The 27,975-nt window shown below is 45.2% G+C and overlaps 1 protein-coding gene and 2 pseudogenes across 1 annotated transcript; all 3 read left to right on the top strand.

Moving 5' to 3' along the window:
- The first annotated feature begins 74 nt into the window (after positions 1-74).
- Positions 75-27,972, top strand: LOC118589010 (solute carrier family 22 member 5-like). The gene is made up of 10 exons (XM_036195817.1): positions 75-480; positions 1,655-1,758; positions 16,229-16,383; positions 17,440-17,611; positions 18,751-18,877; positions 21,169-21,269; positions 22,337-22,551; positions 24,455-24,637; positions 26,176-26,311; positions 26,662-27,972. The coding sequence occupies exons 1-10, from the start codon at positions 88-90 to the stop codon at positions 26,747-26,749; spliced, it is 1,674 nt and encodes a 557-aa protein (XP_036051710.1). The 5' UTR covers positions 75-87; the 3' UTR covers positions 26,750-27,972.
- LOC118590136 lies at positions 2,313-12,877 on the top strand (annotated as a pseudogene).
- Positions 12,774-15,275, top strand: LOC118589014 (annotated as a pseudogene).
- Positions 27,973-27,975: the final 3 nt, after the last annotated feature.

The following is a 27,975-nucleotide window of genomic DNA, read 5'->3' as shown; positions in this document are numbered from 1 at the left end:
CCAGACCCGCCCCCAGCCTCAGCCCCGCCCCCGGCGCCCAGATGTCTTCAGGTTCTAGGCCAGACGCCCTGAGCAGCTAAGGGCTGTATGTCTCTCTACGACGAGGTGACCGCCTTCCTGGGCGAGTGGGGGCTCTTCCAGCGCCTCATCTTCTTCCTACTCAGCGCCAGCATCATCCCCAATGGCTTCACCGGTTTGTCATCCGTGTTCCTGACGGCGATCCCGGAGCACCGTTGCCGGGTGCCTGACACCGTGAACCTGAGCAGCGCGTGGCGCAACCACAGTATCCCGTTGGAGACGAAGGACGGGCGACAGGTGCCCCAGAAATGCCGCCGCTACCGACTGGCGGCCATCGCCAACTTCTCTGCGCTGGGGCTGGAGCCTGGACTGGACGTGGACCTGGAGCAGCTGGAGCAGGAAAGCTGCCTGGATGGCTGGGAGTACAGCAAGGACGTCTTCCTGTCCACCATCGTGACTGAGGTAGGTGGAGGCCCCTGTCAGTGTCTGGTGACAACCGCGGGCGACGGTTGTAGTCCTTCCTCCAGCGCACAGCTCCCTGGTGATGGGCATCCTCCAGTCAGGACTCCCAGGAACATAAATTTATGAGATGACGTCTAGCCAGTGTGTCCCTCAGAGTACAAGTGTCAGGCTGGCCATCGTCTTTAGAGCCCCTAGGAGGTGTCCTGAGACCCTGAGTGATGCGACCTTGTCTAGTGATGGGATCCAGAGGAGCGGAGTTGGGGCTTGGTCCAGAGAAGTGCCGCCGTCTTAGCATTTGTGTTCAGAAAGGAAATACTCTTTGCAGAACTTTTCCAAGTTGAGGAAACACATGTCCCAAACGCTCTTCCATTTCTCTAGTTACTCTTTCCTCCTTCACCTGTCCTCACCCAAATGAAGTCTTGTCCTGCCCCGTGAGAAATTGTTTTCCGTTTACCTGCGATGGTTATTGTTATTTCTCAAGGACCCCTGGGTCTGAAGATCTATCTATTCAGGGTGACTTTATATGGAGTCTTTTCCACAGTATTCTGAGACAAGATCACTGGCAAGGTTTAATTATGGCAGGTAACCTTCATGTAGAGAGTGATGGAACCTAATTCCTCATTCCTTTGCACTTTCCTCTTGGGTGACTCTGATCCCTTGCAGTCTCTTAGCTGGGGATGTGACATGCTGTTTAATGGGGCATGTGGAAGTGTTTTGGGGGACTCAGGCACCAATGGTAATTTCCTGGAGTCTCTGTAGTACGAATATGCAGAACAATGAAAAAAGTCATCTGTGGTGGTGGGAATGAGAATGGCCCTGATAGGCTCATAAATTTGAATGCCTGGTGCCCCACTGGTGGAACTGTTTGGAAAGTGTTGGGAGGTGTGGCTTTGTTGAAGGACCTATGGCCTTGTTGGAGAAGGTGTGTCACTGAGGGTGGGCTTGGAAGTTTCAAAAACCCATGCCATTCCCAGTTACCTGCACTATGAAAGATAAGATGGAGAGGGAGAGGCTACCTGCTTTCTCTGCACTGCTGCCCAAGTGAGCCATTGCTTGTGTTAGTGAGCTCATATACTCAGAACATTCAGGGATGCAGCGTATGCCAATTCATTTAACAAGAAGCCTTGGATTTCAGACAAGGAATGAGTAATGCATCCCTTTCCTCTTCCTACAGTGGGACCTGGTGTGTCAGGATGATTGGAAAGGCCCGTTCACCACCTCCTTGTTTTACGTAGGTGTGTTGCTGGGCTCCTTCTTTTCAGGACAGCTCTCGGACAGGTAAGATGCCCAGTACTAATCAAGGAGTATGTACCTGGCTTTGACTTCAACTGATGGTATTCTCTTAGACCAGAGCCATTCATTTCAGAAGCAGCAGCATCTATGTCTAGCATAGACTTTACATATCAAGTAAAATGGGCCAACAACCTCCCACATCATTTTCTAATCCTTACTGAGCAGAGAAACCATTGCTAGCCAAGCCATGTGTATCCATGGCCCAATGACCAGTTGATTTTCCATGATTCACTTCTGCACAAGTGTGGCCCCCTTTCCCTGGGAGAATATTGTACTCTCCTGATTGCTGAGAAACAGAGAGAGAGAGGTTGACACTATACATGTGTGGATGCACTATATTGTAGAGCATGGTAGTACCATGGTGGCCACCCTTGAATTTGGAAGATAGGGTTCTCTCTCTCTCTGAGCAAGGTGAGAGAAGATAGAGACCTCACTAGTTAGTGGTGTGAGGAGCAGAACTCTGGTGTCCCTTAGGCAAGTGGCCTTCGTTTATGGGACTTACTGTATGACAAGGAGAATGAATGTTATTTGTTAAAAGCATGGTAGTTGTACAGTTTTAAAGTTTTATATGTTTATTATTTAATAATTATTATTTATTTAATATCCATTAATGAATGGCTCAGAGAACTTTAAAAAAAAAAATCTTGAAATTAAAGCAGCTCTCTGAGCAAGTTGGCTAGGAGTGAGGTTGGAGTGACTCTCGGGCAGCCACATCTTTCCCGACAGGATCTTGCCACATTGGATGTCACCAGGTTGACACCGCTTTCACATGAAATTATCAACAGACATGCTACAATTAATATCGGTACAATTGGTCATGTAGCTCATGGGAAGTCCCCTGTGGTAAAGGCTATTTCTGGAGTTCACACCATCAGATTCAAAAATGAACTAGAGAGAAATATTACTATCAAGCTTGGATATGCTAATGCTAAGATTTATAAACTTGATGACCCAAGTTGGCCTAGACCAGAATGTTACAGGTCATGTGGAAGTAGTACACCAGATGAGTTTCCTACAGACATTCCAAGGACCAAAGAGAACTTCAAATTAGTCAGGCATGTTTCCTCTATTGACTGTCCTGGCCATGGTATCTTGATGGCTATGATGCTGAACGGCGCAGCAGTGATGGATACAGCTCTTCTGTTGATAACTGGTAATGAATCATGTCCTCAGCCTCAGACTTCTGAACACCTGGCTGCCATAGAAATCATGAAACTCAAGCATATTTTGATCTTACAGAATAAAATAGACCTGATAAAAGAAAGTCAGGCTAAGGAACAATATGAGCAGATTCTCAAATTTGTACAAGGAACAGTAGCAGAAGGAGCACCAATTATTCCAATCTCTGCTCAGCTGAAATACAATATTGAAGTCATCTATGAGTACACAGTGAAGAACCCCATCTCATTGTTATCAGGTCATTTGATGTCAACAAACCTGGCTGTGAAGTTGATGACCCTAAGGGAGGTGTATTCTAAAAGTATTCTAAAAGGAGTGTTAAAGGTAGGCCAGGAGATAAAAGTGAAACCTGGTATTGTTTCCAAAGATAGTGAAGGAAAACTCATGTGTCAACCAATCTTTTCCAAAATTGTATCACTTTTTGTGGAATATAATGATCTTCAATATGCTGCTCCAGGTGGTCTCATTGGGGTTGGACCAAAGATTCTTGTACACTTTGTACAGAGCTCACAGAATGGTGGGGACAAGTGGTTGGTGCAGTTGGAGCTTTACCTGAAATATTCACAGAACTGGAAATTTCCTATTTCCTGCTTAAATGTCTTCTGGACATACGAACTAAATGAGACAAGAAAGAGCAAGGTCCAAAAACTGTCTAAGAATGAAGTGCTTATGGTCAACATAGGATCCCTGTCAACAGGAGGAAGAGTTAGTGCTGTCAAGGCTGATTTGGGCAAGATTGTTTTGACTAATCCTGTGTGCACAGAAGTAGGAGAAAAAAATTGCCCTTAGCCGAAGAGTTGAGAAACATTGGCGTTTAATCGGCTGGGGTCAGATAAGAGGAGGAGTGACCATCAAGCCGACTGTAGAGGATGACTGGAGAATCCAAGTTAAACAATGCCTTGGGGTGGAATCGGGTTTTCTTTTAATATCTAGGGGTATATTTTCAAAGCAGTACTGGGGAATTAATTTCATAGCTCATTACCTTAGTAGTAGCTGTAAGAATATTCTCATATTTTGGTGATGAATTTAACCTTAACTTCTAATATAGGGCTATCTGAAATTTTCCTGGTCCTGCCCAGCTCCTACAGCCCTGAGGCCCCTTGGACCCAAGTAAACACACAGAGGCTTATATTAATTAAAACTGTCTGGCCATTAGCTCAGGCTAACTATTGACTAGCTCTTACATTTAAATTAACCCATAATTCTTATTTATGTTTAGCCACATGGCTTGGTACCTTTTCTCAGTTTTGTCTTTACATCTTGTTTCCTCTGTGTTTAGCTGGCGATTCATGATTCTTCCCAGAATCCTCTTTCCTGCTTGTCCCACCTATACTTCCTGCCTGGCTACTGGTCAATCAGCACTTTATTTATTTACCAATTAGATCAACACATTCACAGCATACAGAGCAATATCCACAGCATAGGGCCTACAAGTAAATGTCAAAAGTGGTATACTATATACTATATTGGATTAAATATACATTTTAGCAGAAGTTACTCATTCCAAAATAATGTCTGATTTATCAATGAGTGGAAAGTTTGAAGTGAAACTTCACTACAACCAGCCTTTACTATAGCACGCATATCATGAACCTATCTAAAATGAAAATGGTCTCTTCCTTCATGATTTCATCTGTGAGTGGCTCCATGGTGAAGGACAGTTGTTGCTGTCAAAACCAAGGACCCACACTTTCTGTGACCCACTCCCTTTATTGGGTCTTCTGTTATCTGAAATTTGAAGGGAAGGAAGACCAATGGGCTCAAATGAGCAAGGCTCTTAGAAATTGAGTGCTCATTCCCTTGCTATAGGCGACCATTTGCTTTTTCCTAGATGGGACCAGGGGAATCCAGCACCAGAAGGTTTCGCCCTCTTCCAGTGTCCTGAGACTATGTCTTGTTCATGCCTAAAAATCTCAGTTTTCCCTCACTGGCAAATAGTATTATAACAGTGGATAATAAATGATAGTTGGCCAGGCAGTGGTGGCACATGCCTTTAATCCCAGCACTCGGGAGGCAGAGCCAGGCAGATCTCTGTGAGTTTGAGGCCAGCCTGGGCTACCAAATGAGTTCCAGGAAAGGTGCAAAGCTACACAGAGAAACCCTGTCTCAAAAAACCAAAAATAAATAAACAAATAAAATAAAAAATAAAAATAAATGATAGTTGACAAAATTCTGTCCAGGTTGTGTTTTCTGGGGTCTTTGTTTTAATACCAGAGTCTCCTGCATAATGAACAAGCACCCTACTGCTGACTAGTGCCCTTAGCTGTAGTAGTTGGTAGGATTATGGTGTAAATTGTTCTATTAGTAATCTTTGAGCCTTGGAAGAGATAAAGATTGTTCAAAAGCAGAGTGTATTGGTTCTAAGTTTATCCCCCATGTACCTGCAATTTTCCTGTGCTATGCTTTTGAATTAAATCATGATTTTGCTTAATTAGATGCTGTTAGAGCAGTGATTTCCAACTCTAGCTGACATAAGAATTGCTGGAGAATTAAAAAAAAAAAAAAAAAAAAAAAAAAAAAAAAAAAGGCCAGGCAATAGTACTGCATACCATTAATCCCAGCACTATGGAAGCAGAGGCAGGAGGATCTCTAAGTTCAGTCCAGCCTTGTCTACAGAGTGAGTTCCAGGACAGCCAGGGCTACACAGAAACCCTGTCTCGAAAAGCTGGGGTGGAGGGGAAGCAACTCCCCAGAGTTGAGAAAGAAGTTTAGGAAGTTGAGAAATATACATACTGAATAATGATGTCACTTACTCTGGGTAGTTTGATACTTGATACTCTTGTTTGCTTTTCTCTTGATTTGCATAAAAATGGGATTTAATTCCACAATTACTGTTTTGTGACCTTTTAAATACTGAAGCTGCCTTATAGAGGTATAGAACTGTGGCTCAGAGTCTTTAAGAGTTTTGAGGAAACTATTGACATTACGTATTTGATTGACTCTGAAGGGTTTTATTGTAGCATAAACACATTTAAATAAAACAAGGTTCTGAATGAAAAAAAAAAAAAAACGAAAAAAGAAATTGAAGCAGTGGGAAGTGGAGCAACCCTGTAATCCCAGTATTCAGGTGGCTGAGACCACAGGATTCCAGTAGTTCAAGTCCATCTTAGGCTATTCAATAAGAACTTGCCTCAGAAACCAAAAGTAACAACTCGTGAAATTATATACAAAAGGTTACAGATTATATATGAGGATTTGTTGTTGATGATGATGTTGTTGTTGTTGGACCAAGGTTAGTAGCTTTTGGGAAGTTCTCAGAAGGATCTGTTATGCTATGTCCCTTAAATTGGAGCTTTGGGATCTATCGCAGACACCTAAGGTCAAAAGAGAGGCTTTCCACAGATCTTTGGCCATGGTGGCTGGGATAGAATACTTCTAGACCCAATAGAGGTTGCTGCAGTATCCTCCTAGATAGCTGGGAGGTTAGGGAAAAGTTCAGGCTGAGACAGAATGTCATCTGTCTGGGGAGCAAAGCTGCATTGCTCTATCACATACACTCAAGGTGATATGATTTCACATTTATATCTTTGGATCACTACCACATCATTATTCATCATTTTTGAGTTTTGTGTGTTGTTTTCTACATTTTTATTATTTTGTGTATGTGTAATGGAAGAGAGGTGTGTATACCAGCATGCCAAACATGCATTTGGAGGTCAGGAGAAAACTGTGGAACCCCACTTTTAGTTCCAGGGATCCAACTGAATTCATGAGGCTAACACAGCAAGCCCTTTACCTGCTGAGCCAACCATCTTATTGGCCCTTGGTTTTGTGGGTGCTTTTTTTTTTTTTGAGACGAAGGCTTTTTTGCCCTAGCTGACCTGGTACTTTCTATGTAGGGCAGCATGAAACTTGTGGCAGTCCTCCTACATCACCTTGCTGGTGCTAAAAATAAAGGGCTGTGCCACCACTCTCAGTAAATGAAAACTTACGTAAGTATTTATCCCACTAGATTTATTTCCAGGAGTCATATAGTGATTAAAAACAAAAATACTCAGCTGCTACCAGGTGTAAAGAGGTCAGTAGGCTGCCAGTTGTGGTGTCACAGCCCTTTAGTACTTGGGAGGCAAAAGCAGGTGGTTCTCTGAGGTTGAAGCCAACCTGGTCTACAAAATGGGTTCTAGGACAGCCATTGCACAAAGCAACACACACAAAAAAAAAATATTAATAAGATAAAATAAATAAGGAGGTCTGTAGGCTGTGACCATAGATTTTTCAACTCTGGCTGAGTCTGAAGTACCTCGCTGTCAGGGAATGATATTTCTCGTAATCTAGTAACATGCATCAATCTATTGCTTTTGTTGGTTTAGCATGTAATGCTAAATATGTAGTATGTAATGTGTGCAAAACGCTCTTCTAAGTACAGCATACCTTAAACACCAAACAGATAACCATATCCTCACAGCCCTCTGAAGCAGGAACTGTTATTCCCATTTTATAAATGAGGAAAATAAAACACAATGGTTAAGTTCTATGCCCAGGGTTACAGAGCTGGCAAGTGGCTGGTTGTATTGAAGCCCAGAGATCCTTGACCACTGGTTTCTGGACTACCACTAAAGACCTCTGCTCACCTGGAACTTGTCTTTGGCAAGGCAGATAAATGGATTCAACTTACTGAGGGAGTGATTGTTTTCCTTAGCTATGGGAAACAATACCAGAGAAGGACAGAGTGCTGTGGGAGTGTCTGACAGGGGCCAGAGGAGGTTTTACTGAGAAGCAAAGCATGAGCTGAAGCTGAAAGATGACTAGAAATTTGTTGTCAAAAGCAGTAAAGAGATGAAGAGATTCTGGGCAGAAGAAGAGCCATATGTTAAGGTCTAGACAGAAGCTTGGGAATAGAAAAAAGTCCACTGTGGTTGAGGTCTGGAGAATGGGGTGAAGACAAGGGCCATAAGGCAGGCAGAGGCCTGAGCAGATGGACAAACTGGACTTAGCTGAGACCAAAGTGAGGCATTTGGGTTCAGGCACAGAGCAGTGAGGACCCTTGAGAGTTGTTTGTTGTTGTTGTTGTTGTTGTTGTTTTTAACTTGAGTGTGACTATCAAACAGGCATTTTAAAAAAGAATTTGACAGTCTTGTATTGATGGAAGGAAAATACGAGACACTTTTCTCTCTCTCTCTCTCTCTCTCTCTCTCTCTCTCTCTCTCTCTCTGTGTGTGTGTGTGTGTGTGTGTGTGTGTATATATGTCTGTGTCTGTGTCTGTCTGTGTCTGTCTATCTGTCTCTTTAGTTGTTGTTGTTGGGCTTTTTTTGTTTTGCTCTGTTTTTTTGAGACAAGGTTTCTCTGTATGACAGCACTGGCTATCCTGGAACTCACATTGTAGACCAGGCAGGCTTCGAACTCCTTGAACTCCATCTGCCTCTGCCTTCTGAGTCCTGGGATAAAAGGAGTGCACCATCACACCCAGTTTACAAGAAAGATATTAAAGGGACGCGTTAAAAGATCTCCAGTGGTCCATGCAAAAGATGACAGGGGCTGAGCGTAGGACCAAGGCTGGAGAGATGAGGTAGTGGAGTCAGCAGGACTTGCTGACTGGTCAAATGTGGAGAGTGAGGAGGGAAAGGTCTCTGGCTTTCATAACAAAGTGAGGGAGATTATACCCTTTTCTAAGACAGAGAACCACATTTGCAGAGGAGACATTGAATTCAGTTGGAAGGTATTGAATTTGGGGTGATTATGAGATTCCTAATTGGAGAGATTCAGTGTGTTTTTGGATGGATAGCTACTCCATGATTGGTTCCGTAATGGCAGAGGAGTGGCAGGACCAGGCTGAAAGGTCCTTCATGTAGAAGTGAGGAATTCAAGAGTGGAATGGACACTGAATCTCAGAGAAATTGAGCTGATGTCAAAATCAAGGAGGAAGTGCCCCAAGCTGGGTATAGAAACCATGCCAGTTGTGTCCTAGATTAACTAGATCTTTATGAGCCATCTTAAGAACCTGTGTACCATTCATGGAACACCATGATCACCTGAGGAAAAGTGTTTAAGTTCCACACTAAAGGGTTTACTCCCAAAGAAAAAATGGAAACAAAATTCATGAGCATCCTACAGATGGGTGATAGAGTGTGTTGGAAAAAACCTCTTCTGAAATTTTTGAGGCAGGGAGCTAGGGATGTATCCCGGTTTGTGAAGTGTTTGGCTAGCGTGCATGAAATCCTAGGTTTGATCTACACACCAAATAAACCAGGTGTGGTGATGCACCCCTGTAATTCCAGTACTTCAAAGATGGAGGCAGGAGGATTAGGAGTTTAAAGTCATGTTCAGTTACATAGTGACTTAGAGGCCAGCCTGGGATATATGACATCCGTGTGTGTGTGTGTGTGTGTGTGTGTGTGTGTGTGTGTGTGTGTGTGTGTGTTGGCTTTTGCACCTGAAACTTCTTTTAAGTTAGCTTACTTAGCCTGTAGCCGGAAGTTTTCCTGTGTCTCTGATCCTACCTGGCCTGTGGTCAGGGTGATTCTCTCCCACCCACTGCCCGCAGATGCTTGGTCCCAAGTAAACACACAGAGGCTTGTATTACTTACAAATGTATGGCCTATGGGTGAGGCTTCTTGCTACCTAGCTCCTATGACTTAACTCAACCCATTTCTGTTAGTCTATATGTTACCACATGGCCATGGCATTACCGGTCTGTGGGCATCTTGTTGTTCCTTGGGCAGCGAGCTGGCATCTCCTCTGACTCCACCCTTCTTCCTCTCGTCTTCAGTTTGAGTATACCACCTAACCTTATCCTGCCCTGCCATAGGCCAATGCAGCTTTATTTATCAACCAATCAGAGCAACACATATCCACAGCGTACAGAAAGGCATCCCACAGCATCCGCCTGTAAATGAAAGCACTGAAGTGCTGTGTGCTGACTGCACTCCTGGCCTGCAGCTCCCAGCACTACCCACCCTCAAGCCTGCCTGCACAGCCAGAGAAGTGCTAGGGCTTGTGAGGTGGGCAGCTCTGCTACTCCTGAGTGCCAGGCTGATAACTGAACCAAATTATGGCCTCAATTGGTTGTTCAGAGTACCAGCAGTAACTTTTTAATATGGGAGAAATGTTGAGTTTTCTTCCTGGCATAAAACTAAATCTAAATTCAAATGAACTTGAAATAATTTTATAGTCATGCCTTCCCTCCCTGGCAAGACAGGGTTTCTCTTTGTAGCCCTAGCTGTCTTGAAACTCACTGGAGACCAGGCTAGCCTCAAACTCAGAGATCTGACTGCCTGGGATTAAAGGCATGCACCACCACTGCAGGGCCCATTGTTGTGACTTTTATGTGACATTTTAAGCTAACTTTATGGATTATGAGAGACTCAACACTGGGAAGAAGTAGATTAATGTTTCCTGGCTTTGTAAATATGTATGTTTGCCATTTCGTTGACAGCCTTTAAAAGTGAGTTCTGTCATAGGGACACACACAGTGGAAGGAGAGAACCAACTCCAGCAAGTTGTCCTCTGACTTGTGCATGTACCTCTGTAGTTCACATGCACCCCACCCCATCCAAAACTATAAGAAATTAAAAATGAAGTTCACATGAGGTTTTCTGGTCTAAGCCCGATCTATATGGTAAGACATATAGAAACAAACAACAAACCAATTGAACACAAACCAATTTTTTTCTTCACACCCTCCAGCTGCCCAAGAGTAGTGGTATGAAAGAGTTCCCTAGATCTCTGTTATCCTGAGCAGCCTTTGGAAGGAAAGGAGGAGAGTTTGCATTGGTCTGCCTTGTACCTGTAGCATGCCCTCCTTACAGAATAGTGCAAGCAAACGGGAGTGTCCTTCTTCACTATCTAATAGCCTGAGTGCACTTTGAAGTTTTTGGTTTCTTACTTCCTTCAAAGGCTTCTGCTGGGCAGCTAATGCCTGTCACTCAAGCCCTGTGTTCATCACATACACACACACACACACACACACACACACACACACACACACACACACTCCAGCCATAGTGTGTGTTCAGAATCTGGCTTCTGTCTTCACTTAGTGCTATTTCTTGGCCACACAGAGAGCTCCTGGTGGCAGTTTCCATTACCTCAATTCCTGTACTTCCTTCATAGCACCGAAGAAAACTAGTGAATGGAAATTGATGGTCACTCGTTCTAGACAGAATGCTTCCCCACTGCCAGCAGTTACTTTTCCTTTGGACCTCATCAGTGCCCACTATCAAGGAGATCATCACAGGATGCCCAATCCCTACCTGTTGTTGAAGGGGTGTGGATTAACTCAGGTCCCTGCTTAGAAGAGACAGTACACTTTAAGGATGTTTTTAGCCTTGCCTGCTGCAGGGGGCCCCAGCCTCTCATGGCTTGAGACACCCTCCCTTAGTTCAGGGAATTTTTGTTTTGTTTTGTTGGTTTTTTTTTTTTTTTCAAATTTACACTTTTACGAAGTTGATTTCCATATCCCCAAAACATCCTGACTAAGCTTGCAAAGAGACAATGCCAAGTGCAAATTCCCATTTAAGGAATATCACAGTGTGCCAGATTTTTCCCAGCCAAGTTTTGCATAGAGAAATTCTCTTGTACCCTTGGGAAATTCTCAGACAAAATTCACATAGAGGGCATCAAGAGAAACAAAAGGTGAATTAAGGCTAGGTATTAACACTCTGGAGCCAGACCAGGTGTAGCCCAGTACAAATTCTCCCATGACCTACCCTTAGAGTCAGAGTCCCTTTGCTGTGGCTCTGGGGACCTGGGGACCATGTCTTTTATGCACTTGTCTCAGTGTGTATTGGTGTGTCTGGTAGCATGTTAATTAAAGTGTGATTGGCATTGTTTCACCAGACAGTAGTTTCTGGAGGGCAGAGGTGACACTCTTTGAAAGCAGAAATATTCCCAGTGTCTAATATAAGAAAGTAAGCATTCGTTGAATGCACATGGCATGAGCCAGCTCAGACCAGTCTCAAGAGGATCCACCACTTTGCCCAGATGGACTTGTTCCTTCCTTTTGTGGCACCCACTTTAACAATAACAAACCAGCACACACGTTGTTTGGCTTGTTGGTTGGTTTCAGGTTTTTGTTTTGTTTTGTTTTAGTTTGGTTTTTGGTCTTTCAAAAGAGGGTTTCTCTGTGTATCCCTGGCTGTCCAGAAACTTGATTTTGTAGACCAGGCTGGCCTCAACTCAAAGAGATCTGCCTGCCTCTGCCTCCCAATTGCCAGGATTGAAAGTGTGTGCCACCACCACTCGGCTACAAATTTGTTTTTTAAAGTGAGTAAAGATACAGAAAATGTCATAGAATGAATGTGTGGTTTCATGAATTATTCCAGGAAATAAGCTGAAAGCTTTTGGACTTGGAGTTCAGAGGTGGGAGAGGGATTGAGGTGGGTTGTTCTTTTGGAGTAGGAGGTTTATTAAAGAAGTTGCTGACATGACAGACAGACAGACAGCAGCATGGCAGGAGTTTGGAGAAGAGTTCAGGCCCACATGCACAGTGGTACTCCCTTCTCCACTTTTCATGGCAAGGCTGTGGGAAGGAGATTGAAGTTTCCTTTTTAGCCCATGGTTGACTATTGTGGAGAGTAATCAGGGAGCGAGAAGGTCAAGAATGCAGGTGATGGCTAAATATCTCCCTTGATGGGTCATGACTGAGGGATTCATTAAGGATAGGGCGGGTAAGACTCTAGAGAAATCCGGGGTTCAGCTGCCCGGCCAGCGGAAGCGCGGGTGACCCTATGAGGCGGAGTGAAAGGTTAGGGGCGAGGCGAGCCAAGCTTCCCTGAGGAAGCAGCTGCAATCGTGAGACAAACACCTCAACCTTCTACACCAAGTTATGACCACCGGCCTGAAAACACTTTCATCTACCCGCAGCGCCCTTAGCTTCCTGGAGCTAGGCTTCCCAGTGACGTCATTCCCGAGTACCTCCGATTTCTGCTGGAGGTCCTCAACTCACCTGCCAGCCCGCCAGTTCTTCGGGCTTCTGCCAGCTGCTGATGCAGGAAGTGGGCCACCAGAAGGAAGCAGCATTAGCAGGCTGTTCTGTCAGTCATCCTGGGGGATCTGAGGACTGATGAGTTTCATGGAAGATTATAGTAATGAATTCTTCACTGATCTGAAACTGCGCAACACAAAAATTATCATTGATGGCTATTCTCTTTTCCACCGACTTTGCTTCAATTCAAACTTGGAACTCCGGTATGGAGGGGACTATGATTCATTTGCAAATGTTGTACAGAAATTCTTTGAATCACTGTTTGCCTGTCATATTTGTCCATATGTTGTATTAGATGGAGGATATGACATTTCAGATAAAAAGCTTGCAACTTTGAAGGATCCAGCTAGAGAGAAGATCCAAGTGGCCTATTCCCCTTCTGTTGGTGGGGGTGGGAATGTGTGTCCCTTACTCATCCAAGAAGTGTTCATCCAGGTCTTGATTAGGCTTAAGGTATGTTTTGTCCAGAGCTTTTCAGAAGCAGATCGGGACGTTATGACACTTGCCAATCATTGGAACTGTCCTATGCTATCATCAGATAGTGACTTTTGCATTTTTGACCTGAAAAGTGGGTTTTGCCCACTGAGCAGCTTTCAGTGGGGAAATCTGAACATTGTTAAGACTACACAAGATTACTATATTCTCGCCAGATGCTTTCCCCTTGATGCATTCTGCCATTACTTCAGCAACATGAACAAAGCTCTAGTACCTCTCTTTGCGGAGCTATGTGGAAATGACCATGTTAACCTGCCCGTCATAGAGACATTCAAAAGTAAAGCGCGTCTTCCTCTTAGTTCTAAGGGGAGGAGATATCAACGAGTTGTGGGACTTCTGAACTGGTTGTCTCATTTTGACGACCCCACAGAAGCATTAGATCATGTTCTGAAGTATCTTCCCAAAAAGGGTCGAGAAGATGTCAAGGAACTTCTCTGCTGTTCCATGGAGGATTACCAGCCTTCCAGGTGAAGCTGCAGGACTTCTTCCACTGTGGTACTTATGTCTGTCCAGACGCTTGGAATCTGGGCTTACCAGAGTGGGTACAAGCAGCTCTAGCCAAAGGCCAGCTACCACCTCTCGTCAGGGATGCTTTGGTGCTCCCAAAGGGCCTTTCTTCACACACAGGTAGAAAGTATGCAGCGACCAAATGCCCACAGAATAGCTCAGCCCATCTGGCAAGTCATCTATAGGCTTCTTTTGAATGCCTCATCACATCCAGAAGATATATCCCAGAATACAGTGCCTTCTCAGCCTCTGGCTTTCAATGAAGTGGAAAGAGTTAATAAAATATCAAAATATCAGTTGTTTATGCAAAGCAACTACTCAAGGATCATTCTGACTGGAGCAAATTGACGGAGCTCCCCTTGGCTAGGTGGCAGATGCTTCTGTTCGAAGCCCTGAAGGTCAAACAGGTTGTCCTGGAGTCCATCCCTACTCTGCTGCAGTTGCCCGTTGCTGTCACTTGTTACTGGTTGCAGTCCACAGAGGCCAAGGAAAAGCTCCATCATCTGCAGGCCTTACTGCTGGGGAAGCTGATGGAGCCCTTGCATGCCACATCAACTGCCCTGGAAATATGGACACCGCACCAGGAAGGCTCGGTGCTCTGCTTCCTGCTAATTGTGGAAGGTGAGGAAGGTCCACGGGGAGGTGATGCCAAGATGCTGTATGAAAAATTACAATAGGTGAAGACACCCCTATGGCCTGGTGCCAGACTGGACTTAGACACAGCTCACGTCTTCTGTCAGTGGCAGTGCTGCCTCCAGATGGGGCTGTATCTCAACCAGCTGCTGTCCACTCCTCTACCCGAGCCAGAGCTAACTCAGTTGTACAGTGGAAGCCAGGTGCATGGACTCTGCCAGCAACTGCTAGCATCCACCTCTGCAGAAAGCCTCCTGAACATGTGTCCTGAGGCAAAGTAACTTTATGAACATCTGTTCAATGCCACAAGGTCATATGCTCCAGCTGAACTGTTTTTACCAAAGGCTCAATCAAACTCAAAAAAGTGGAGGCAGAAGAAAAAGGCTGGCAGCCAGTCAAAGAGCCAAGTGGGAACCGCTTCAAACACCAGGCACTGGGATGACAAAAGCAATCGGTTCAGGCTGTTAATGGTTGAAAGCTTGGAGGAGCATGTGGAGACCTCAGAGCTTGAATAAACAGTCTATAGCATATGAGATTGGTGGTTCTAACTTAAAGACAGTTGTCTTACCTCCCTTGAAACTGACTTGTGTCGGGGGCTGGAAAGACAGTTCAGATGTTGAGAGCACTGACGGCTTTTGCAGGACTTAGGTTCTCGACCCTACATAGAGGCTCACAGCCATCCGTAACTCTGGATCTAGGGCCTCTAATGCTCTCTTGGCCTCTGAGCACCACACAAGCATATAGTGCCCAGACATATATGCAGACCAAACACCTATACACATAAAATAAAATTAAAAATTTTTAACTTAAGGAGGGAAAATTAGGTTACTTGCTTGTTGACCTTTTACCTTCTCAACAGGTAAATGTGCTTGCTGTCAAACAGAATGACTTGAGTTCAACCCCCCAGTATTGATATGATGGCTAGAGCGATCAATTCCACAAGTTGTCCTCTGATCTCCAGATGGCTATATCCCAATCAATAAGAATGAAAGAAAACTTGAAAACAAAAAAGTTGGAAGTCTGAACTCGGGTGTACATAAGTAGTAGAACGCTGGCCAATAACAAAGTTTCGATCCCTGGTACCACAGAAGAAAGCCTCAAGTTGTCCCTCATGGCTGCTTCATCTGCCTACAGTATTAAAACAGAGTGCACACATTTACCAGGCATATCTGTTACCACATTGCAGGCTTTACCCACGTCTTTGTAAATATACTTTGTCCCTGAATGTTATGTACAAGTGACTATTTTATGTTTATCAACATATATCTGTGATTGTCTGTTGTGTAAAGTATACAAAATTTCTGTCATGTTTTTATTTCTCAAACCCCTCTCTAAAATGTAAACAAATACAGTTAAAATGTTTTAACTTGTGAAGGAGTATACTCTATATGTTATAAAAGTCAAATTGTAATGCAATTATATATTTGAGTTTTTACCTGTATTTTTATCTTTAAAAAGTATTATGAATACGTGGATTTAAACATAACAGATGCCTTTCCATTCCCTGCAGTCACTAGCATCACTGTGGCACTGACTTTGGAGCAGCTGAGTGTCCAGGCTACACTTCCTAGGAAGTGTGGAATTCAGTGACAGCGTGGAGACTGGGAGAGTGGGACTACCCTGATGCCAGTCCTTGTGACAGGAGAAAGCACCTCTCAGTGGAGCCTGTTGCTGCTGCCTCTCCCAGCTGCTTCTCTGTGATCCTCTTTCCTCCCCAGGTTTGGACGGAAGAATGTGTTGTTTTTGACCATGGCCATGCACACTGGTTTCAGCTTCCTGCAGGTCTTCTCTGTGAACTACGAGATGTTTACTGTGCTCTTTATCCTTGTTGGCATGGGTCATATCTCCAACTACGTGGCAGCATTTGTCCTAGGTATGGGCATGAGTTGGAGGTTACTTCTAGATACTATGTTTTACTTTTCTGGATACAAGTCATGGGGGGAAAGTTCCCTAGTAAATAAACCTAGTTTACCCGCTGGGAGATTGAGCCCGACAATGGTTCCTCACTTCTGATTTCCAGCTCTCTTCTGGCCTCTGATTTGTGACCCTTTGGGCCTATGGTTCCCATGGAGCGTCCATTTTTAAGGACTTGCACAGCAAGGGCTTAGGTAGCTGAGGAACGAAGGAAGCACACCACAGGTGGATGGGCTGTGGTGGGCAGGTTCCCCAGGAAAGGGAGCCACTACAGAGCATTGGTGGCTATCAGTGTCTGCCAAGGAGAGTGAATGGCCCAGTTCAGGTTCTGGTCAGAGTTCATTCATCCTTGGAGGCTCTCTGACTCACACAAGCCACCTTGTTCCCACTGGAAAGCTTCCAGTCTCCCTCCCCATTTGGAAGAGCCTTGCTTAACTAATCAGATCACTGGGTTCCTTTCAGTTGTATTGTGGAAAGGATTTTTCTTTTTTTTTTTTCTTTTTGGTTTTTTGAGACAGGGTTTCCCTGTGTAGCTTTGCGCCTTTCCTGGAACTCACTTGGTAGCCCAGGCTGGCCTCGAACTCACAGAGATCCGCCTGGCTCTGCCTCCGGAGTGCTGGGATTAAAGGCATGTGTCACCACCGCCCAGCAGGATTATTATTTTCTTTTCACATCTGCTAGAACATTTTTTCCTCGAAGGATAATAGCATGTGTGACCTTACTTTTGGTGAATTCTTCCCCATGTAAGGACTGACAGGGGCCTAACACTGTTTAGCATGTGACTGAAGATGATGATGTTTTCATGAGAGCACTGTTGCCTGGGGACCTCAGAGGAACACCCCAGGAGCAAATCAAAGCAGACTTAGATCAGATGCAGTCCCTCCCAGGGCCTCAGAACACAGCTAATTCTGGCTCCCTCCTTGTCTCTATGTTGAAAATGATACCACAGAAGATTCCTAAGGAAATAGCCCTAATTAATGATTAACTTGCCTTCTCCCTTGTTTTTTTTGAACAGGAACAGAAATCCTTTCCAAGTCCGTCAGAATTATATTCGCCACCTTAGGAGTGTGCATATTTTTTGCATTTGGCTTCATGTTACTGCCTCTGTTTGCATACTTCATCAGAGACTGGAGGAAGCTGCAGCTGGCCATCACTTTGCCAGGGGTGCTGTGTGGAGCTCTCTGGTGGTGAGTGTGGCCTAGCCCCTTGGGCTGCCTGCCCGTGGGGTGGCTTCCATCTCATGTCCAGTAGAGGGCAGCAATAGCCCCCAAACCCAAATTCTAGATCCCAAAAAAGGGTGGTGGAATTTATTTATAAATCATGTCACAAAGTCTCTCCATACTCAGAAAAAGCCTGCTTGTCCTGTGCCCTGTTCTAAGTTGAACTAACAATTTGCTGCAGGCAGATAGGGGCCAATCTAACCTTTGGGAAAGTCTCAGATCCCAGGAAAAGACAGCAAGACCTGGGCTGTAGCTGCTTGATGCTAAGGCCCCAGGCCATGGGTGTGGGGAGGTACAGAGAGGAAGAGCTGCAAAAATGAGCTTCCCTGAGTGGCTTTGCAGAGGAATGCAGGCTCCAGCCTCACCTCCAACAGAGGGGCATTAGGCAGGCAGAACATAGGCCATTCTAAGGCATGGAACCTGACAGAGGAACCAGGCAAGAATCACCCCTTACAATAGACTAGACTAAGGTGAGATCCTCATCCATGTACATTGGCAAGCACCCTGGAGAACAGTGGGAGAGGAAGAAATAGTGAATGCATCATGGCTCCTGATTATGACAGAGGAGGGAGGGCTGCCTGGTCACAAGGATAAGGAGTAATCCGCTAAGACTCAACACACCAAGTCTCCAGCCTTGATAACCGTGCTGGTTTGTATAAAGAGACTGGTGGGTCTGTTGACTAAGTCAGAGGTGGAATGAGTAAGAAATGATGTTAAGTGATCGCTGCAGAAGTACCTGTGGATCTCAGGGACAGAGTAGAAAATAGCAGGGTCTGGGTGTGCCTAACGCTCAGCAGAAGCCAGGCATCAGCTGCCCATCTTGTGCTTGTCTCCTTAAAGCCCAGAAGGGCACCACTACTGCAGACAGGCAGGTACCAGCCAGAGTAGGGATCTCCTTGGGATGTACAGGATGCTTCAAGTTTTGCTCAGCAGAACTCATACCTCAAGTAGCTACTGGGCCATCTGTTTCTGGCTTATGAACACCTGACACTCCACACACCTAGCTCTGCATCTGAAGCCTCATTTCCCTTCTGTAGTTAAGCATGGCCAGCCCCTAGGAGAGCAAGTGAACTGGAGGCCTCACTAGATTACACTTGTGCTTCCAGGTTTATTCCTGAGTCTCCCCGATGGCTCGTCTCTCAAGGCCGAATTAAAGAGGCAGAGGTGATCATCCGCAGAGCAGCCAAAATCAATCGGATTGCCGCGCCTTCCACGATCTTTGATCCAGATGAGGTAAATACCTTGTGGAAGCTGATGGAGAGGCTCACACTGGTAATTTTAGGTCAGCAGAATACAGCACAGCTCACAGGAGCTCAGCCCTTACTCTACCCAAACCCCAGCCATCCCTAAGGCAAGGTCTGTTAAAATGCAGAAGTTATAGGAATGAAGAGATGATTCCATCTGTAAAGTGTTTACCACACAAGCAGGAGGACCTCAGTTCAGATCCCAACAACAACCAAAAGGCCAGGCATGGCAGTGTGCCTGTAATCCCAGCACTGGGGAAGCAGGGACAGAGGATCATGGGGGCTTAGCAGGGTTAGCTGGTCCAGCCAGCTAACCAGTCAGTGAGAGATCCTGTCTCAAGTAGAAGGTAGAAAAGTGATTGAAGATGACACTAGGTCAACCTCTAGCCTACATAACACACGCACGCACATTCCTGTGGTGCATACACATATACATCCATGTTCATGTATACACACAAACCTCAGAGGCTGAGGAATGGGTTCCAACTACCTAATTCTCTCCCATGGGTTTTCCCCCCATGCTTCCTTTAATTCCTATCCAAGTAATGATATTTTTTAACAGTTCTTCTTTTTTTTTCTTTTTCTTTCTTCTTTTTTTTTAAAAAAAAACAAAATCAAAAAAAAAAAAAAAAAAAAAAAACCATGGATTCTCATTATGTGGTCCTGACTGATCTGGAAATCTGTGTAGACCGGATTGGCCTCAAACTCCCAAAGATTTGACTGCCTGTGCCTACCAAGAGCTGGGTGTGAAGAGATATGCCACCATGTCTGGCTTAACCAGTACTTTTAATATTAAAATACCTTTCATTAGAAAGAGGCGTCCATCAACTTTAGCATTCTGAGAAGTCACTGTTTCTTATGCCTCAAGTTGTAGATGGATTTGCTTTGGGCCACCAGCTCACGAATAATGGCATAGAGACTTATTATTAATTATGAAAGCTCAGCCTTAGCTCAGGTTTGTTCCTACCTAGTTCATATAACTTAAATTAACCCCTTTTTTTTAAACTACATTCCACAATGTGACTTGATAACACATCTCTCCGTACTGCCCATCCTGCTTCTTCTGCTCTGGCTCACCTCTGTCTTTCTCTACTGGCAAGTCCCACCTATCTCTTCTGTCTAGTTGTTGGCCATTCAGCTTTTTATTACACCAATCTTAGCAATACATCTTCACACTGTGTACAGATATCCCACAACATCAGCAGTTGTCATCAAAAGAGAATCTGAATTTAGTACATTTGCACTCAGTAGTGTTCTGTCTCTGGCAATTGTTTTTTCCCATCATGCTGGATCCAAGCCTTTTCTGATGGTCACCTTTTTCCTGTTCTCATATGCCATGGGTGGTTTCTTGTAGTATAAGTAGCAAGCATGTTTGAGGTGATCTGTTCTCATGAGGACTTGGAGCTTGTGAGAGAGGAAGCAGTTGTTATAGGCAGCCAAGATGCTGAGAGCTACCAAGAGTCCTTAAGTGGTGGCCTGGCAGCAGCAGTCACTGAGCATGCTCTAGAAGGGCTCTGAAGCACAGAAATCAGGGCTGGAATTTGACTGAGGGCATTTGAAGTGAGGTGGCTTTGGTGACATTTAAGTAAAGGGTCAGCCTGAGTAAACCCTTTAGCCTCATTAGCATCACTGATGAAATCAGTGAAATTTCTCTGAGTCCCAAATTGACCTTGTGCTGAACTACTGTGTGGGTAAAAACAAGCTCCGAAGGTGTATTAGCAAAGAAAGAGCCTCGGTATGTTTAGACATGTGGTTTAGTGATGGCCTTGGCTCTGCTGAATCTCATAGAAAGTTACTCTGGGTGAAGTGTGGCTCAGTTCTTCTATTGTCAATTTCATTTTTTTTTTTCTGGAAGAAGACCAATAACTACATGGTATGAGGACTCAAAGTATTCATTCCATTAGAAGTCAGTTCAGTAAAATACACAGCCTTATTTGTCTCTGACTAAGATGGCAGGGAGTCAGCCTTGCATAGGAAACCTCAAAGGCTTCCCTGAGGGTGGCAGTGAGGATGGGCAGGGTGATGCAATGAGGTGGCAGTCACCTTGGGCCTCTACAATTGCTGGATTCCTCTCTTTATCCCTCAAGGTCCTTCCTTGCCTTTGTCATTGACTAAGCCTACAGGGGCCTCAGACAGCTCCCTGGAGTCACTGTACTGCTGCTTTTCAAGGAAGAACCTTAACATGCTCCCTAACTCTTGAGAAGTAGATAGTGAAAATGATGGGTTCCAGGTCTCCAACTTTTTCTCCTTCCTATACCATTAACTCTATTATTCCTGCAGTTACCAGACCTAAATTCCAGGACACGTCAGTCACACCACATTTATGATCTGATCCGAACCCGGAATATCAGGATCCTCACCATCATGTCCATAATCCTGTGGTGCGTAAGTGAGACCTGCCTGAGCCTTACCTACTCTGAGGACTCTTTGCTATAGACATGCCTCAGACCCAAGCTGAAAACCTGTCATCACATGATGCAAGGGTGGTTCCTTGTGATGGATGGCAGCCTCAAGGACATGACAGTTCTTATGGAATGGAAACCCAGGAAAGGAGAGATGGTCATGGAGGCTGTTAGGATCTAGGGATCCCACAAGGGAATCCCACAGGTCCTTGCTTAGTTGTCCTGTCCCTTGTCCCCTCCCTCAGGAGATTATCTGTGGAAATTAGCCAAGAAGAGACTGACAGCACCGCTACTGTGCGCAGGGAGACAGAGGAGCTCCCCCACAGTGGGCCACATTGTCTATCATTTGCACACACACCCTGTACACCCCTTCCCCAATCCTGGCTGTTTCCTCTCCAAAGCGTTCTCTGTTGATGACCCACACTCTCTGGCTGGGGCAGTTGGGGGTTTGAAGAAGGATCTCAGTGAAGACACTTTATCCTTTAGGTTCCAGAGGCTGCTAAGAGCTTTTGGGAACATGAATGTGGGCAATGGCCCTTCTGGGATGTTCATAGAGCAGTGGTCTCAACCTTCCTAATGCTGTGACCCTTTAATATATAGTTTCTATGTTGTGGTGACCCCCAACCATAAAATTATTTTCTTTACTACTTCATAATTGTATATTGCTACTGTTATGAATCGTAATGTAAATATTTTTGGAGATAGAGGTTTGACAAAAGGGTTGGGAATTGGATTTTGTAAATCTTTGTTGTAAGATTTTAATGGTGAAATGCAGGTTGGTACTTTCCCCTAGTGATTAAGTCAGTGTTAAGTGCTGAGGACACTTTCTTTCTGAAATGTTCTGAAGGTGCATCAGCAAATGATTTACCTTGGGAAAGTTAACTTTTGTGCTGGGAAGTAAGGCACAGGGCAAAATCTACTACTGCCCTCCCAGTCCTGCATCAAGAGCAGCAGTTCAGAACTTCTGGAGATGAATGTTTTTCAAGGTGTATGGGTCTGGAGAGATGGGTGCCGCTTCTCCAGCTCTCTTCTGTACCCTGTTGCAGGCTGACCATATCAGTGGGCTATTTCGGACTTTCTCTTGACACTCCTAACTTGCATGGGAACATCTATGTGAACAGCTTCCTTTTGGCAGCGGTTGAAGTCCCAGCCTATGTGTTGGCCTGGCTGCTGCTGCAGCATGTATCCCGGCGCTATTCCATGGCTGGTGCCCTCTTCCTGGGCGGCATTGTCCTTCTCTTAGTGCATCTGGTGCCCTCAGGTATGGACGCTGTTTTTGCAACTGACTCTTCTGTGTTCCATTTTCCTTCAACCAGGAAGTAAATACAGTCAGGACATTAGATCTGTGTTACATGTGCACATTGCTCATTTAAAAATCAAGAGATGGTGTCAAAAAGTCAGAGCTTTTGGTGTGAAGAAAGCATTGGGCTGCTGGTTAATTAAGCCCTAGACCCAAGTTAATATGTTCATACCTATCTTCTTCTCTTGAATTAGAAAAAGTCATCATACTAGGTCTGTTCTATTTATTTATTCAAGCAATACCTGGAGTGGGTCTGATGGAGTCTCTTTCTAGTAGAGAAGAAACAAGTTAATAAATGCTTATTACTCTTCAGATGTTGTTACCTTCTGTGAGTAGAAAGAAAGGAAATTGGAGCTCATATAAAGAATAGTCATGGTAGCATCCTGAACATGAGATATTCAGCAGAATTTAAATGATGTAACAGAACACCATAACAAAGTCAGGAAGAACCTGGCATTGGTGGCTCACGCCTTTAATCCCAGCACTCAGGAGGCAGAGGTAGGCAGGTCTCAGTAAGTTCAAGGCCAGCCTGGTCTACAACGTGAGTTCCAGGAGAGCTAGGGTTGTTAAACAGAGAAACTCTATCTTAAGGAGGGGAAAAAAAGGAAGGAAGGAATAAAGAAAGACAAAGAAAAGGAAAGAAAGAACATTTCAGAAGGTTTGGTTAAAAAAAAAGAAAAAGAAAAAGAAAGGGAAAGCTAGGCATGGAGTGTCACACCTGTAATCCCAGCACTTGGGAGGAAGATGCAGGAGAGTGAAAGATTCAAGGTCATCCTTACCTATATGGGGACTCTGACGTTGCCTGACCCACTTCAGAGCTGTGAGAGGGAATGAGCCCAGTGTGCTTCAGAGTGAAAAAGGAACTGGTAAGTGATGAAGAAGGAGAGGGGAAAAGAGAGCTCAGGCTATGGGTAAGACTGTGCTGGTAAAACTGCCTTGGTATCCACTAATAGACAGGTGGGACCCTCTCTGACAAGCTGTGGATGACAAGCCTTATTTGTTCAGTACTTACCAGAATCTTTCATGCCCCTGAGGCTTCCAGAAGCTCTGGTGGTTACTTTGAGGTAACCTGTGGTACTGGGACCCTCTGCACAGGAACAGGCTTTATGGAGAAGAAGGAACCTGGGAGTGGTTCAGGTGGCTCTCAGCTGAGCTCAGAGCGACCTGTGGCTAATAGTTGTACTCAGTAGGCAGTGAAGTCGATTGGAGGGTCATCCTGAAGGTCAGATGGTTTAGAGACTTTTTCAGTGACTTTATTACTCTATGTTTGGGAGCAGGGGGACATGTTTCCCACGTGGAGAGGTCAGAGGAGAACTTGCAGAAGGTGAAATGAGTCAGTTGCCCCTTTTCACTCTATGGGTCCTGGGAATCAAACTCAAGTTCTCAGGCTTGCCTGAAGGCCCCTTACCCACTGAGCCACCTCAAAAGCCCAGATCTGTGACCTTCTTGAGTAGACTGTAAGCACGAAGTGAGCAAGAGCTACACTCTGCCATTCATGTACAAGTCCTTGGTTAATTCCACAGTGCCCTCAGTGTGAGGGTCTCGGGAAGTAGCTCATCCCTAACATAGGATCACTTCTGGAAGGCAGGCAGATTGGGCTGAGGGGCACATGTCTAGGCTTCTAGGTTGATGAACACATTTACCCTCAGTGAGACTAGCTGAAGTGTTCAGTCACCTTTTAGTAATCCGTTTAGAAAGAAATCTAAGCCATTGGTGTTTTCCTCCGATAGAAAAGTATAGAAACCGACCAACTCTGTCTACCCCAAATCAGAGAGGAAGTGGATTCAAAGGGGAAGAGAACTCCACCAGAGTGGCCTTTACACTGGTCTTTCTTACCTTTGCTATCTTTCCTTTATCTCTCCAGACTTACTTTTTTTGTCTACTACCCTCGTGATAGTGGGCAAGTTTGGAATCACCTCAGCCTATTCCATGGTCTATGTGTACACAGCTGAGCTGTACCCCACTGTGGTCAGAAACATGGGTGTGGGGGTCAGCTCCACAGCATCCCGCCTTGGCAGCATTCTGTCTCCCTACTTTGTCTACCTTGGTAAGTATCATAGTGCACTGGAGCAATGGATGGAACAGAAGCTCTGAGTAGCTTTAATGTGAGTTGGACATACATGCCTGTAGTTAGCAGGAGGCATCCGTTATTGGGATCCTGGCTGGAGGAGGTCCTTTCCAAGCATAATATGGAGAAGGCACCCATTCCAAATGGAAAATAACTCACAGACCATCTAGATGGGGATGAGAAAGTGTGGGAGGGTCTATTTCAGTCTCCCAGACCCTCGATCACAAACTACAATTTCTTCATCCTAAGAAATTCTTTAGGGAGCCAGTATACTTTGCTAGAGGAATTTCTTCTTGGAGTTAGGAACATAAGGAGAAACCTGTCCATTCAAGAGGTCTGAATGAGGGGCTGACGGTTGCCATAACTTAGAACACTTTTGGGGGGGACCTGACCCCACGTATTTCCCAGGGTACTCTTGAGGAGTGAGGAATAAGAGATTTAGATAGAAATGTAGAAGGGGGAGAGACGGAAATACAGGATAGCCTCAGGAAGGCCTGGATCCTTATCCACTGGCCCTTCCAGTCTCTTCTAAAGGGCTTTTTAAAGAGATGCCAAGGGGTGGAACAAAGGACCTCCCCCAGCACAACCAAGTGCAGACCCTTCCAAACACCTGGTAACCACACACATGGACAGTCCATCCCCCTATGCAGCCCTGCTGTGTAAAGCAAGCTCAGATCTCACTAGGAAACCGCTGTGGGTTCCCACACACTTCATTTATTCAGTGTATATGGAGGTCAGAGGACAATTTAGAGGAGTCACTTCTTTCTTTGCAACATGTGGATCCTGGGAATTGAACTCAGGCTGCCAGGTTTAGCAGTAAGTACTTTTACAAGCTGAGCCCCCATTTTACTTTTCAAGACAGGGGCTCACTAAGTTGTATGAGCTGGGCTTGAACTTGCTCTGTAGCCCCAGCAGCCCTTGAACCTTTGCTCCTCTTGCCTCAGCCCCACCCCACCCTCACCCCCCACCACCCGGTAAGTGGCATAGAGGCCTTCATTGACACTCATGACAGGGTGTTTATGCCCTGTAAAGATCTGCCTTTTGACACTTTATATAGCAGGACTCCATCCTGGAAGCTCCTCCTCCTCTGCATGTCCCTAGCTCTGGAGAGGACCTGCCAGTGTCCTGAGAGTAGTGGGTACTCTGAAAGCTTGGTACATGGCTAATGGGCTGCAGCACCTTGTCTGACCTGAATGCACATCACACTGTGACACTCTGCAGAGGTGGAAAGTTGCTTTGTCCTGGGCAAGTACCTTGTGTTCGTTGGGAATCCTGTGGCTTGGTGACTCTGCTGCCCTATACATCTCCCTTGTCCATTGTGGACACTGCTGGATCTCTGGGCACAATCCAGGTCTGGGTTCTGACACCCTCTGGATAACAGACTTCACTCTAGCAGCCCAGGCTTTGGGAAGCAATGAGACCAACAGGAAGGCAAGCCCTATATAGACTCCTAAAAGATTAAAGGACCAGAATAAGACCAAGTCTCACTGTAACCTGGATCCTCTGCTCGACCACAGGTGCCTATTACCGCTACCTGCCTTACATCCTCATGGGAAGTCTGACTATCCTGACAGCTATCCTCACCTTGTTCTTCCCAGAGAGCTCTGCTGCTTCTCTCCCAGACCACATAGACCAGATGCAAAAGGTCAAAAGGTAAGCTGTTTCCCTCCTCACACTGTAGATGTATTTGGTCAGGTTCTGGCCATTCTTAAGGCCTCAACCCATTGAAGTAGTGCTCCCTGGCCAGTGTCTCACAATAACTGGACTACTTTAACCATGGTGCTATAAGGGTAATGGCCTGATCCTGTGAACAGGTGTTCATGTGCATGCCCATGAAAGCAGTGGCTCTATTTAGTGCAGAGACTACAGGAAACTTGAGAATCTGCCATGTCTTTTTGTTTTTCTTTCACTTTGTTTTTCTCTAGACCTGGCTTCTTTGTTTTGAGACTGGTAGGTATCTTTATAAGATTTGTAAGTAACGTTTGTTTTGCTTGTTTTAATAGAATAAAACAATGGCAAACCCAAAACCAAACAAGGATGCTAAAAGATGGTGAGGAAAGCCCAACAGTCCTAAAAAGCACAGCCTTATAACACCTCTCCAGAAGGTGAAAAACGAAACAGACCACCTGCATATTGTTGAAACGCTGTCAATGACTGAGAGCTTTTCTGTTCTGTTGACCTTGTGTCTAATGTGCTCTGTCCTGGATGGGTGAATCTGTCCTGGAGAGCCAAGCACAGACAGCTTGCAAATCCCATTCCAGTGGTGGCCTTGGCCCTTCCAAAGAAGGTAATGAGTCTCTTGAGCCAGTGGGACTTGGAAGACTTGCAAAACACCTGCTTGACTCGCTTTGCTGTCTTAGAAGACTGAGAAGGCTGCACAGATAGAACTGCAGGTCTGTTCCCCTCCTCTCCCTAACTGACAGACTCACAGGAAAAGGAGTAGACGTCTCTCAGTGGCAGTGCTCTTGGCTAGGATGCACAGGGCCCAGAGTTCCATAGGAAGGACCAGATGGAAACAAACAAAACTTCTTCAGAAATAAAGGATTCCATGGGAGTTTGATTTCTCATCTTTTCTAAGTTACAAGAATCCTTACTGTGGTACATAACGTCAGCAGTGTATGGATTGTGACTGCTCAGCCCCACGGCCTGGTGGTGTGTGTGTGTGTGTGTGTGTGTGTGTGTGTGTGTGTGTGTGTGTGTGTGTGTGCTCAGAGTCCTGGACTTGTCCAGGCCATGAGAAATCCACTGTGGAGGCCAAGGCTTGTGTTCCTCTGCTGTGTAAAGCAGAATCCCTGGCTACCCCAGACACTTCCCTGTCTCTTGAAGGGAATGTGTGGGTGACAGAGTGTCCCTTCCTCTCTCAGCACTGTCATGGGGGTTGTTTTGCTTGTCATCTACTGTCATATCGCGTGTAATTCACCCTTCAGCAGAGACTTGGGAACAGTGTTTCCCAGCCCTGAGTCACCCTGGCTGGTGTTCAGCTGCCACCATGGAAGCCTTAGCCACTGTCACTGCTCTGAGTGCCCAAAACAACAACACTATGCTTGTTCCTTTTACAATGTATAATCATGGGGAAAATTACAAGAAAGAAACGTAAACTGAGTTCCAGTCTCTCAGAGTTGCTGGCTGCAGTCATGTAACATCAGCAGGTGTTTTGTGTTCAGTGTGATTGTCTCCTCTTCTGATTATGTTGCCATGGTACTCCTAAAGCACACGCTTCCCCTACTTTAAAGAAGAATGTATTTTGTAGAAACTACTGAAGTGCCTTGGGCAATGAGATGGTTTTAATAAACAATGATTTTTTTTAAATAATAGCA

Source organism: Onychomys torridus, chromosome 8 (assembly GCF_903995425.1).
Source record: "Onychomys torridus chromosome 8, mOncTor1.1, whole genome shotgun sequence".
Classification (NCBI taxonomy): domain Eukaryota; kingdom Metazoa; phylum Chordata; class Mammalia; order Rodentia; family Cricetidae; genus Onychomys; species Onychomys torridus.
The sequence above is the reverse complement of the archived record's forward strand: the minus strand, read 5'-3'. Positions and strand labels throughout refer to the sequence as shown.

Excerpts from the sequence above, each read along its gene's own strand:
- LOC118589010 (XM_036195817.1), top strand. The coding sequence starts at position 88 with ATGTCTCTCTACGACGAGGTGACCGCCTTCCTGGGCGAGTGGGGGCTC. Across the intron at positions 481-1,654 it reads TGTCCACCATCGTGACTGAG|TGGGACCTGGTGTGTCAGGA; the intron begins GTAGGTGGAGGC and ends CTCTTCCTACAG. Across the intron at positions 21,270-22,336 it reads ATCATGTCCATAATCCTGTG|GCTGACCATATCAGTGGGCT; the intron begins GTGCGTAAGTGA and ends ACCCTGTTGCAG.